Source organism: Pezoporus flaviventris, unplaced genomic scaffold, assembly GCF_033815535.1.
Source record: "Pezoporus flaviventris isolate CSIRO_AGI_PZ_B2104156 unplaced genomic scaffold, CSIRO_AGI_Pfla_v1 ptg000066l, whole genome shotgun sequence".
In the NCBI taxonomy this organism is placed as follows: domain Eukaryota; kingdom Metazoa; phylum Chordata; class Aves; order Psittaciformes; family Psittacidae; genus Pezoporus; species Pezoporus flaviventris.
In genome coordinates this window covers 22856403-22869913 of record NW_026892614.1, presented here as the reverse complement: position 1 = coordinate 22869913, position 13511 = coordinate 22856403, and the positions used below count along the sequence as shown (strand labels likewise).

Sequence of the window (13511 nt, the reverse complement as noted above, 5' to 3'; positions counted from 1 at the left end):
CTTCGGTTCCGTTTCTGCAACACCTCCTTGATGTCCTTGATGCCACAAAGTATCCAGACCAAACCTCATGAGACCATAGCTAGAAGCCCAAAGTAGTTTACCCCTCATAAACAAAAGACATATGAAACACAACCGTTTCTCCATACCAATACATTTGCTCCTTTGCTGATTAACAGTCACTTAGGAGGTTGAGGTTTTTGGTGCTGTTGGGTTTTTGTTCTTGTTTTGGGGGGGCAGTTGTTTGTTTGTTTTGGGGTTTTTCATTTGGGTGTTTATTTTTTGAGTTGGAATTCTCTACAGCCATAATTACATTATAAATTGTCTCAAATTCTGCTGTCCAGGGTTGCAGAAACGTATTACTCTGCATACATGTATAGTAACATAACTAGGGCAAGTAAAACGGAGGCAATATGATTAAATAAAACACAAAGGCTCAGTATCTGATATAGGTGACTTCCTATTGTATTTCTGTGGGGTACGTTGGATATCTCCACAGTTCTGATGAAACACAGCTGCCTGGATCAGCCGTTCACAGCCTTTGGCTGTGGCTCTGATTGCCAGCACCAACTTCCCAGCTGATTTACCCAACTTCCCAGTTAATTTAATCTGTTAGTGGTAGCTTTGATGAGTCTGGATCATCTCTCAAATGGTTCTGTGAATGTGAGATTCAAACAATGCAACAAGAACAAACCAGCCAACAGAAAACCCCTTCAATCATAAACACTCCTTGACTGCAGCAATTACTTCAGTGCTCAGTGCCATGATGCTTTATTTCTGATTTTATAGACTTTGAAAACAAGATGAAGTAAAGAATGAGAGGGGAAATGAGAAGAAATCTAGAGCTAAAATAATATATTACTCTATGTGCAGGGATTTCTTTGCATGGAGTATTTAAGAGATACCTTTTCCCTACTTTTACTTGTCTGCACCAGACTCTAAGGTCCAGAGGGGTGGATATAAAGTTAGGAATATCTTAACGTAGTCTTTACTTGAAGAACTATCTTTCCAATGCTTTACCAGACAGATTTTATTTGTGTCTATGGATGACGTCATTTTCAGCTTTGTTACCAGAAAATAAGTGCTGCATCGTCTCCATTAACAGGCTTTTTTACTTTGTGAGCAAACCCATAGAAGTTTTTTTCCTTTCACAGAAATTATGCTACCATGTAGGTTTGGTTCCACTGACAGTAGTGAAGTAAATCCCAATTAAAACAGCAATATCACATGACCACATGAAAAAATATTACCAAAGAAAGTGAAGAATTCTCAGGCAATCTACTCATACACAAACTCCTAACGCTACCTACGTGATGATCTTACAGGTCTTTTCCAACACACGATGCATTTAGTCCCATGTAACTGCATGTCTGCATTAAAGGGAGCTTCTCACTTCTTCTTCATTACATGTCCTAGGAACACAATTTCTGTACAACTAAAGCTACAACCAAGAATTATTCAACACGAACTTTAATCTTCAATTTAACACTCATGCCCTTTTAAAGGTGTTCACTGTTACATGATCCAGAAGTTGAATAGCAACATGAAATCTTCTGACGCTACTTCAAATCATCATGTATTTTCCTTCGTCACTGTTAATGAGTATCCTCTCTCCATCCCTATTCACTTAAGAGTGAAATTTTCAAGAGAATCAGTGTTTATCACGAGTAAGAGACAAAATATGTTGCCTCCCATGTGCCCAAAACCTCTATCAATATGGTTAAAAGAAGAAAGCACAAACTCTCAGCATAAAACATGGCAACCTTCTATTGGGATAATAGTGCTATGGCAATTATTCTGAAGATGTGGCAAAGAATTGCCTTTATTAGAACCCAAACCCCAAAGTACACCAAAGGCTACACAAATGCCTTGAGCTGCTCTACAGGCTGACACTGAAGAATGTGCTCCCTCCTATTCCTTCCCCATCCCACTCTCTCACACCAGTATTAGTTGCCTTCTCTGACTGAAGGCTATCCCTCCCTCTTGCCATCCCTGCCAAAAAGGTCAGTATGCAGCAGGATCACGGGAGCAGATCTCTTGCCATGCTGCTGTGAATGGGAGCAGAGGGAAAGGGCAGCCACAAGATGCTGATGAGGGCAGAAGGGATGGGCAGCACAGGAGAAAAAGCAGCACATCTCTGACTGTGCAGCAAGGCGAGAAAGAAATGCCTAGGACAGAGCAGACGGGTGCCTCAAGTGAGAAAGGTTTTGTGGTTGAAATGTGTACCTGATTAAAAGGAATAGGAAAGGGAATTTTAATCAAGGTAGAGCCAATGGATCAGCAGCCTGTCACCTCCTGAGTTCAAAACAGTTTATCATCATCAGTATCACTAATGAATGAACATAAATAGATTTCTGCCCTATGAAGGAAGGGACAGGGCTGTGCAGTGAAAACTCTTAACGTAAGAACTGGAAACTTTCAGGTGACTGGTTGAGCGATGGGCAGCAGGCAAGCAGAGGCCCTGCAGGGTGCACTGAGAGCAGAGAACCACCCCTGCAGGGGAATGGGTAGCATCCCCTGCCACTGAGACTGACAGCTGCAATCCACAACCCATTTGATATTCAAAGTCCGCTACAGGGAAAACACATCTCAGCAAAACAATACCCTGAAAGAAGCACTCTAGCAACCAAGAGATTCACTTGAGTAACACCTGATCACTAGGAGTCGGCTAGTTGAGCCCCATTTCAACTTCTCACTCCATTTAGCATCCAGGCCTCTACAGTCGGTATATTAAACACAGGTTTTCACTTACCATTTGTTCCAGCAGCCTCTGCTTGCTCTCCGGATGGTCCTTCAAGGGGTGAAGGCACCTCTGCCTGCTGCCCATCCAGCTCCTGAGGTGCTGTAATAGCTCCTGGCTGCTGTGGCTCCTGGGGTGGGGCACCATGCTCCAAACTGTCTTCATTAATATCAGGTACTGGTGAATGCGCATCTAAAACCTGCACATCCAAGGTTGAAGGATGGCAGGGAAGGAGAAAGAGAGAACGAAGGGAAGAGAGAGGAAAAATAAAAAAAATAAAAGAACATCAGTATCGGGCAAGGTTTTCCCCCACACAGCATATTGTTCTTTCATTCTTATTTTGCATATAGACATGCAAGCATTTTGGGAAAGAAATACTTCTGTGCAGCATTCCTCCTTTTCAAAATAATTAACTTTAATAAACCAAAGTACTTCTGTGAGGAAAAGAAAAAATAAAAGACAATCTGGGACTATTTACTGTTCTCCCACGTGAAATATCTGGAAGAACCAAGTCTTACAGACAATGGCCTATAATCTTGTATAGAAATTGGTTTCTACCATGAAGGAAAACTTCAGGATAACATGAGTCTAGCTGATGGAAAAATATTTTACATTCTTCAACATGTCTGGCATAATTGCCCTGATATATGCATGAATCCTGTGTTACAGGCATTGGTATTGCTCCCCTGCTTATGCACTTACCTGATCATCACAAACAATGCAATTACAAAGAAACTGAGCTATGCAGGACAGAAAGCAGAAAATATATGTATATATAAATCCCATGAAGAAATTTAATGAAACTGGGATTAAAACTAGATTTTTGGGGGCTCAGTTATTAGGCAGAGAATATTATCATGGGGGGAAAAGCTTTGCAATTCTTTGGGACTCTGCACTGTAATGTTTGAAATATTTTCTCTGGATTTACTAATCTATGTGAAGAAAAAAACCCTCTTTTTCAGCTTCCACATTTGATAAGATTTTAATTATTTTCAGAATTTGTACTGGCTTGCCATACAAAAGGAAGCTCCTTTCAGAAGCATATTTTTCTTTAAAAGGTATGAAATGTTTGTGGTCATCAAAATATGCTTCCTTACCCTTTAATTATTTAATTAACTAGCTTTCCAACCAAATGTATTGCCTTCCAACATAATCCATTTCAATCCAACAGAAGCCATCTCAACTAATTAACCATGACTTACATCTCTATTCCTGAAGCATAGGTTTCAAGTTCCTCTAGTAGAACAGCAAACCTTAATTACACATCATTGTCTTATTACTCAGCTGTACTCCCAAAATACTGCCACTGAAGCCCTGTTAATTATGTGAAGGAACCACAGATAATCCCATCTTTCACTGTCATGTAACATCCAAATGCTTGCAGTGCCAAACTGGGATCAGAAAGATGCCACATTCCTGACAGCTCTCTTCCAAAACCCACTAAAATAAGCATCTGAATGGGGAGATCCATGTATTTATTTTCATTGGGAACTAGCCTGCTGCAACAGCATTTCAAATCAGCATACAAACAACATTCCTCTTATCATCCCCTTTCCACACGCTGGGCAGGATCCAAGAGAAGTGCCATACCCCTGCTTCCACAGGCAACAAAGTGTGCTTTTGGGTTCCCAGTTCTCAGTTCAGAAGCCCTTAATTAAGCCAGATTGTTTCCACCTGGCATTGCTGTGCTCCTCAAAGCTGCCTTTCACAGCCACATAATCCACCTCACGAAAAAGGACCCCATTCTGCTCTACTGCCAATACCACAGATGGAATAATTTGGCTTCAGAGTTTTCACATGCTGAGACCAGATATTAAATAGAAGAAATACGGAATGGCTCAACACTCAGATTACATTCCCACTTCCCACATCATCCTTCTCATAAATCTAAAACACAGGAACTCAGGAGGAATAAAAATGCCACACCACTGAACAAAGGCATGTAAACTCTGGGAAGCTCTTCTGCAGTTGCATGCAGCATTAACTGAGTGGCAGCAACTGACTGAAGACTTGCAACAAACAGACAAAGAAAGTAACAATCTAATTCTTAAAGGGCTTTGAGATTCTGCAATATGCATTAATTAAAAGACTTTTTTTTAAATGATAAATTTTACTCATTCATTCTTGTAAAACGACTGCTAGTCCTGCAAACACAGGAACAACCTTAATTTTACCAGCTCTAAGGGCACTTGGCTATCTGGAGATAATCCACAGATGGCTATTTCGAGATGACACCCTCAGAATTAGCACCAACAATTCTTTGAAGTCACAAGAAAGGCTATAGCACTGAATATCTTAGCACTCCTCATTTCATTTAAACATTTCCTTGCCTTTCTTTCCAAACCTCCCCCAGTCAGCAAACCATTTGAAAGCCCGACGTATGCATATACGTGTATAGACACAAAGTCCACCATCTGCAGACTCTGCAAGGAACTAGGGTGCAAAGGGACTGGGGACCCGAATGAAGTACAACTTGTCTCCTTTTTAAATTGAGCTCTGAGTGTTATGACAAAATATTAACTATGGCAAAACTAAATATTCCTCCAGCTCTGAATTTATTTCACAGTCACGATGCATTCAGGAAAAGAGTGACTATATATCACCCCGAAGATTCATGACCAAAATTCAGAAGTCACTGGATCTGGTAGATAACCCTTTGGATTTGTAAAATGCTGTGACAGTTCCCAGTATGAACAGCAAAATTAAATGTAAAAACATTATTAAATGTAAGAATATAAGCACTTTTTACTAGCAGTTAGCATAATTATAATCCTGTTCACCCTGTACAGAAATTCAATTTTGAAAGCAGGCTCAGTGACAACTGAGTAAAAATGTAAATACATTAAACCCCTCATATTCTCAAATTTGACCAGACCTGCAGCATAACCTTACTCTGCCAGGGAGTAGGAACCTTTTTGCCCCAGTCTCCTGGGAAAGAGTTTGATGCGATTCTTGGCAAATTTAGGTTTTCAAATCAATGCTTTAAATAATTGAATAATCAAAATTTAAAAAAAATTTTTTTTTTTTTTCAAATTAAAATGCATGCAAAGGAGAATAAAATATGCATCTTTGGGGGGAAGAGGTTGTAATGTGAAGGGAGATGCAACAGCATCATCAGTTTAAAAACAAAACCGTTTTCTGTTCTGAGGAAAGTTGCTCAGGCTCTTCATGAAGGCCAGTGCAGTATGTCCCACTGCATTAGTCCTCAAAGGAAACTAATTTCCATTTTCACTCACATTAACTGCTTCATTTCGCTGAAGGGATCTAAATCCCAGTTCAGTCCAATTATGTCTAATTTAGTGAGCTGTGCTCTTAATTCCATTGAGAATAGTTGTAAGGCTTAGACAAATATAAACTCAAAGTTTAGAGAAATAGGTGAAAACATTAGAGACAAAATTAATGGTATTAGTAAAGTCTTTATTCAGCTCTGTGTATTTACCTGCAGGTAATGAGACATTACTACCAATTATAAATATTGGCAGGTTTATCAGCGCTTATCAGGTTTCTGCAGCTCACATTCATCACTCTCCTCTGATTATTAATTAATTTATGGATGTGCTGTCACATAAATGCAAGAGCAACTGAAGAGAACTGGCTACCCAGTTCAATGATCCTTCAGTTTCTTCCGCCCCAAAACAAAGGGCCATCAGTGAAGCAACACTTCGGCTTTTGTCATGCCACTACTATACATCATGCATGTATTTTTTAAAGATTCCCCTCATATCCACCACAAAGGTGGAAGCAAAGGGCAGACACACAGCTAATGAGACTAGAAAGCACAGGGCTTGCTGCTCACATCACTCTAACCAACAGCAGCTTCTCCTCCATTTTGCATATAGTGCTGGGTCCAGCTGTTGGACCGCATTAAATGCATACAAAATGTAAAATGTATGAAGAAAACACAAAGATTTACATGAGATATATGGATGAACAGCAGGTCCCTGATCTCTCACTGTACATTAGTGCATGCCTAATTCACTGTTCTGAAGGGGCCAGCAGCAACCAGCTTCTTCCCCTACCTGCAATCACCACCATTCCCAACATTCCTTGTACCAGACCCAAATCATTCCAGGGATTCCTCACACCAGGCCCAAATGCACCCGAGTTAATTTTGCCTCATTCTGTTAATCCTGCTACACTGGTTCTACATTAGATTACTAAAATAGCCAGATCCAGCTGTCTGAACAACTGAGCAAACTCACATAATGGTCTCTAATATTTTTCTTGAAGTTTGATTTCGAAACTCTGGGAAAGCTTGCAGCACTGGGGGTCTGCTATGGGGGTCTGCTCTTATCACACGTTGCTTCATTAAAAAGAGCTTCGAACACCAACATTCGGGAGGAAAAAAAATCTGAATTTAGGTCATTCCAGCTCTTTGTTCACAGCAGTTTGTCTTGTTTTGCATTAGAGGTTCATGGGACAACACAAATTCCAGGTGGAGAAAACATAAGGCCCCTTACTCTCTAAGGCACATAACAACATACTTAATTCCAGCACCTTCTTTCTGGGTAAGATTTCCTGCAGACAAAGCCAAGAGCCTTCTCGTTACTTTTCATTCCCTCAGATCTATCCTCTTCTGTCCTAACTCTCAGCCCGACTTTGTTATGACACTTCCCCATGGATGACTACCCTCAAAATCCATGGGGCTAAACCAAAACCAACAAGTTTTGTTCCCGAATCATCTTTAGGATCTCTTCCTGAAACCTGCAAAGGAAGTATTACTCCCAATCTGTCATTCTGGTCTGCACTTTAAGCCTCAGCCAACCTGAGCTCCTTCCCAGTCTCTCACCTTTCAGCTCTTCCTGCATAGCAGCCCTCACACACAACCTTGCCTAAGCATTCACAGGGGTGCAACTCACCAGTAGACGCTAAGGATGGGTCAGAACAAGGACTGAGCTCAAAGTTACTCTCCTTTTAGAAACTACAACCAGGGCTTGCATTTCCAACCAGAAGGCCTTTCAAAGATCAGACACTCCTCTTTGCATCTCTTTAGCCTCCACCACATCAAACACAAGCTAATTGCCTTGGCTTTCAAAGTGCCCATACACTCCCTTCTTCCCTCTTATCTCCTACCTGATTAGAGGGTTATTTCACGCTTTTGGTGGACCCATGACACCAATTTCCATTGTGCATTTTTTCAATTCAACATTTTTATGCTTTCTCCCCAGCCACCCCACAGGCACCGGCAAGCCTTCAAACCTTACCACCAAACTACATCAGCCTCTTCCTTCCCATTCAAAAGAAAAGTACTTAAAGGCAATCAGACCCCGTTGCACCAGGAGAACCCTGCAGCCTTGTCATTCAGATCAAGTGCCTCAAAGTGGGCCTCTTAGAGACACAGTCTGAGGACTTTCCTCTGATACTTGATTAAGCTTAGTTTTACCATTGCTAATGCAGTATTTTCAGGCTGACGCAGCTCCCTCACCAGAACACAGTTGTTTAAACAGCAGATGTAAGTCTGTCCCAGCTGTTATTTGTCAGGCGCTCAGACAATAAGACATCCTGACATCTCAGCTGGTAACCTCTTTAGAAGGGACAGTTCCAAATATTTACTGTCTAGCAGACACTTGCTCTCATTACAACGCAGGTAGCGTAATCAAGTTACTACTCAGAAACAGGAACCATCCCGAAAACACTGTTTGAACAACTCACTGCTCAAGTGGGGGCTCTCGCATGCGAGCAAGCCAGGAATTCACCACGTGACCTTTTAAAGCCATCAATTCCCATAAAATATTATCTCTGCCAAAGCTAGGTTTTGCTGCAAGAACAGCCTATTAGCACACTGGTATTTTTCCAGATTCTCTCTTTAGGATTTCCCCTATGCTATTTCAGGTAGCTGTTCCAACACACCCTCAGCAGGGCCGCAAGAAAAAACCTGTATTAAAACTGGTACCTTGAGCTCCTAAACAAAATAAAAGCAGGGGGAGGGGGTGATTGTAATTGCTTTAGCTGAGATGTTGGTTGGATGACGCAGCTCTCCTCATGTCACCCACGTGGCTCATAGTTGCTTTCCACCCCATGGGACCTTGGAGGGCACCACTGCGGCAAGCGGCGCACTGACACATCTTTCCAGCTCTCCCTGATGCTCAGCATCCAAATGGGAAGTCAGGCAAGAGGCATGCCACTGCTATGCACAGAGAGGAAGCTCACAAGATGGAGGTGCCCAAACCAATCCAGCCATGTGCTGCCAACAACAGTAGTGTCACTCTGCCCAGTCCCAGTCAAAAATGCCTGACTGCTCCCCTGCAGTTGCTTCTGCTGTCCAAGTCCCAGAAGCCAATGCTTCTTGCTGAATCAGCAAATAATGACCTCACCAACGAGGCTGAACAGCTTTCTAGCTCCTTGAACAAGCTTGCCCACTGCTGGAAGCAGCAAAGGGGATGATGCAGGTGCTGCAGCAAGGATGCAAGAGCACAGGACCCATTCCACCAGACACCTCAAAGCTTTTAAATCCTTCTCAGGCCAAGATTCAGGTCTCTGTGCTGCTCAGGGCAGTGTGTCAGGGAGGTTTCACAAGCAGACAGGGTCTACCAGCTCACTGCCACCAACATAGAGAGGTTTTCCATTTCCCCTCCTGCGCCGTAGCAGCTACTTGCCTTGTTCTGGCTCTGGGTGTCACCTGGGCATCACAGGAGTCAAATGAATTCACTAACACATCAGGGAATAAAAAAAGAAAATAAAAACTTAGAACTCCGCTGTTTCTGGAAGGCATAGCGAGTTTAATCTGCTTATGGAAAGGCAAGGCGATGAACAAACACAGTGTTGAGGTGGGACTGCATCAGCTGGGACCAGAGAGAGAAAAAAAAAGGGAGAAAGAAAAGGAGAGGGAAAAGAGTATTGCTGCTCAAACGACAAGAAGATAACTACATCAGATAGATCAGCCTCTGTGAGCCACACCCCGTCCCAGGATTTCAGTGGGACTCTGGGTGTTGATTCACAAATCCGATGCATTCAGTTCAGGCATGCGAATGGATTAGTACCTCCAGGACCTGTAACACTCCCCTGCAGAGGGGCTTCCTGCAGAGGGTGGCTATGCGAGATAAGGAGCAGCTCCTCCACTGACAGAGTTTAAGCCTTGTCTGCTACAGTAAAAAAATCCCACCAGTTCCATGTCCCATAACATACCAGGCTGGAAACTCTGAAGCTGCTTTATGTGCAAGTCACCAGCAACTTGTGAAAGGATGGGGTGAACAGCTGAGGTCCCAACCTGCTGAGCATACATTTAACCTGCAGTGCTTGCAAGACAACACCGAAAGACTCCTAAATATCTCTCATGTTGTAGACTAAGTGCTTTACGAGGTCTCTCACATCTCCTAAGCTGTGGGAGTGAGATACACCAAAATACACACCTCCCCTTCCAGTAACCAGGACACCCCCAAAAGCTGCTATCTAGCCAAAGAGTCACATGTGAATAACAAAACAGATTAAAGATTATAATATTGTCCCTTTCTAGAAGAAAGGGCAAAGAGGCTTTTCATCATGTACAAAATACAACTATGCCATGAAATAAACCTGGTTTAATATTTGGAGGAACTTCAAGTGACAAAAAAAGCACAGCTGCTGTGAGATGTTATAACTTGTATTAGACTAGTTGCCTAGACAATTCATTTGTGATTGACCTGCCAAAGCTCAATCAAGTTGGATCCCATTAAAGTCAGTTTTCCAAGTTTTTCTTCTAAAAGAAGGGGGTACGATAAGTGTTTTAGTTTGGAAAGTGCAAGAAAGAAAACCATCTTTCAAATGTCCCCACTGTATCATCTGCAAACAAATTAGCTCTTTGACAGATTTCTCCAGGGGCAGTGCAGGATCTGGTAATTTTCAAATTCAAAGGGCTGGAAACAATAACAATGAAAAATTGTGTCACAAATCTGCATGAAATTACCCTACTGTAGTAAGAACTGACTAAATGATACACAAAAAGTATGATCAAACTTCATTAAAACTTATTTTCCTTTTTATTTAATGTAATGGAGGGCAAAAATAGCTGTTTCAGAAGAACAGTAGTAATATAACTTCTTACAGCAGTAAAATGATAAAAGAACTTCCCACCTTTAAGTAGTTCTACTTAAATAACAAGGTAAAAATCTATTAGAAAGCATTTTTCCTAAAGTGTCAAAGACATAAACAACTGTATTAATAATAATCTGCATGTGACAACAGCATCAATGGTACTATCTTTTACTGGGGGTCCCTATTCTTATAACTGGATAAATATGGCTACTAATGTTATGTCCCATGGTCAAAGTCACATTATCTTCATTTTTAAACAAACGCAGAAACCAAATGCTGGCCCTCAATAACTCACTCATGTCGTAAATTCAGCACCTGAATTACAGAATCGTTCAATGCAACTGCTAAATATTTTGTTGACCAACACCAGCCCCTAACACTTAGAAAGGAAAACAGAATAAACCTCGGTTAATTTAAAGTTTGTTCTCAATGTGGCTTTCAAATCTGTCAAAACAAGCACACGGAGGTCTGAGCGACAGCCAGGAACTATGGGAATTTCAACTTGAAAGTTAAATCTGAACCACAAGGTCAAAGAAACAAAGTCATCACCCGTTCCCAAGCTCCAACGCACCCACGCGCCAGCTACAGAAACTTTGGAGTAACCCAGCTCGGAGGGCCCGAACTCCGAGGCGCCTGAAGAAGGGGATCTTGGTGGAACGTGGTGTTATTTCCCTCCTCACCAACTAATGCCTAACCCCGAAGCAACACTATGTGAAGTGCAGATGCACATAACCTCCCTTTCAGTCCCAGAATCCCCTAAACGCGCCTATTCCAGAGGGATAAATGGGTTCATTCATAATCTATTTTTAAACACCAGACATGTTTTAAAAAAAATTCTTTCAATTCTTCAACGTCCTTAATAAAAATAACACATACCTAGAGCTCCTTCGCTCCCCACTGGGTGAGAGTTGGTGTCACTCCCCCTTTCCCCCCTATGCGGTACGACACCAGGGACCGCGAAAGCCGTGCATGGCCACGCCGCGGCCACCGCCGCCCCTTCCCCGCTCGCCTGCAGCGGGGTCTGCGCCTCCGGTGACCCAAGGAATAGGGGGGAAGAGGTGGGCGGGGGGGGGGGGGGCACAGCGATGCTGGCGCCCGGCTGAAGACACGGCAAAGCGGCGGGCTGGCCGCGCCCCGCCGCGCCTCCCACCTGCATCCCCGGGAGGGCAGAGACGGGGGGAGGCTGCGGAGAGCGGCGGGAGCGCTGGGTACCGCGGCGCTGGCTGCAGGACCGCAGTCCGGAGCTTTCTTGGCGCAGCCCCCGCCGAAGGTTGGTGCGGCCGTTCCTCCACCACCACCGCCGCCACCAACCGCCCCCCCCCCGGGCTGTACACAAAAGCGGCGGCGCCCCGCGGCTACGCTCACCCCCCGCCCCGCCGCTGCCACCGCCGCCGGGAGTTTTATGACTGCGGCGCTGGCCGTGGCACAGCCCCAGCCCTGCGCACAGCCCGGAGAGTGCCCGACGGCCGCGGCAGGTGCCCGCCGCCGCGGCGGGAAAGTTTCCCCGGGCTGGGGGTGCGGCGGGAGCCGCCGCCGCCCCGCGTTTTCCCCCCACTCCTCCCCGCCCCTGCCTTACCTTGGCGGGCTCCGCTGGAGCCTGGGGCGCCGCCGCTTCTTCTGCCGGCAGCGGCTCCGGAGGGGTGCGGGGGGGTTCGGCGGCGGCCCCGGCCCCGTCCTGCGGGGCGGGCGACTCGGTGGAGCTGCCGGCTCCCATGGCGCTGCCCCGCGGCCGTGCAGAGCCGCGGGCGGGGGCTGGCGGAGGGCGGCGGCAGCGCAGCCGGGAATGAAGGAGCCCGGCTCTCCGCAAACTCCTTTAGGGAGCGAGAGGAGGGGAGAAAAGGGGAAAAAAAAAGAGAGCGAGAGCCAGCGAGGAAAATCACCTCCTCCCCTAGTCCCCCCGCCCGTCTGCCTCTTGCTCCATCACATGAGCAGAGCCCCGGACACGCCTTGCAGCATCAAATCGGGCTGATAAGGAGCGGCCAAGGGGGGCAGCGCCCTGCCCGCTGCCACCGCCCCGCCGCCCGGGGCCGCTCCCCTCTCGGGACCGCCGGGAGGTGCCGCCGGGGTGGGGTGCACCGCATGGTCCCGGCCCCGTCCCTCGGCGGCTACACTACCGCGCTGACTCAGCGTTTCAGCCCCCTCCCCGCCCTCGCCGGGACCGGGACGAGCCGGCGCCCGACAGCACCCTCCAGGGGCTCCGGCCCAGGGGCTTCCTCCCCCGCCCGACCACGCTCCCCGGCACCCCGCGGGGCTGCTGCCGGCTCCTGACCACGGGGTTCGGCTCCGAGAGCGGCCAGCCTCCCGCGCCATGGGCTTGCGGACCTCGGCCATGCTGGGCCTGACTGCGAGAGGGACGTCCGCATTCATCTGACGCACAAGAGCAGGGTCCTATGTCTGGGGTAACTTTGGAGGAAAAGAAAGCAAAATCATTCTTCTTTTTTTTTTTTTCTGGTCATGCAGGACAGGTTGCCGTCTATCATTTCATGCCAGATTATGGCGTAAGCAAGCAAGGCGAAGAACATGGTGGTTTCTCTCCTAGCCCAGAATACACAAAGGTTCTTTTCCCCTGTCACAGAAAGACCAATGCGTACGTAGCCATGCTTTTACCCAGTATTTTCCAAAACTATCAGAGGGGAAATAGCACATACATTAAAATAAACCAGCCACAATATTCTGAAAGAGCAGCAAACCAATCCATTCACTGTTCTCTACCATAAACCTAAAATCCTTTTTTCTAAACACATAAATCTGTCCATCCTCCATG

General features: G+C 45.3%; 1 protein-coding gene across 2 annotated transcripts in view; it reads right to left on the bottom strand.

Annotated features, from left to right (window-relative positions):
- The window catches only part of AKAP12 (A-kinase anchoring protein 12), a 32628-nt gene extending 19844 nt beyond the window's left edge, over window positions 1-12784 (bottom strand). For both annotated transcript variants that reach the window (XM_061471530.1, XM_061471531.1), the window contains exons 1-2: window positions 12324-12784; window positions 2750-2936 (exon numbers count right to left, since the gene is read on the bottom strand). In XM_061471530.1, the coding sequence (XP_061327514.1) occupies window positions 2750-2936; window positions 12324-12461 (325 nt within the window). In that variant the 5' untranslated portion in view covers window positions 12462-12784. The remainder of the gene's footprint in view (window positions 1-2749; window positions 2937-12323) is intronic.
- Window positions 12785-13511: the final 727 nt, after the last annotated feature.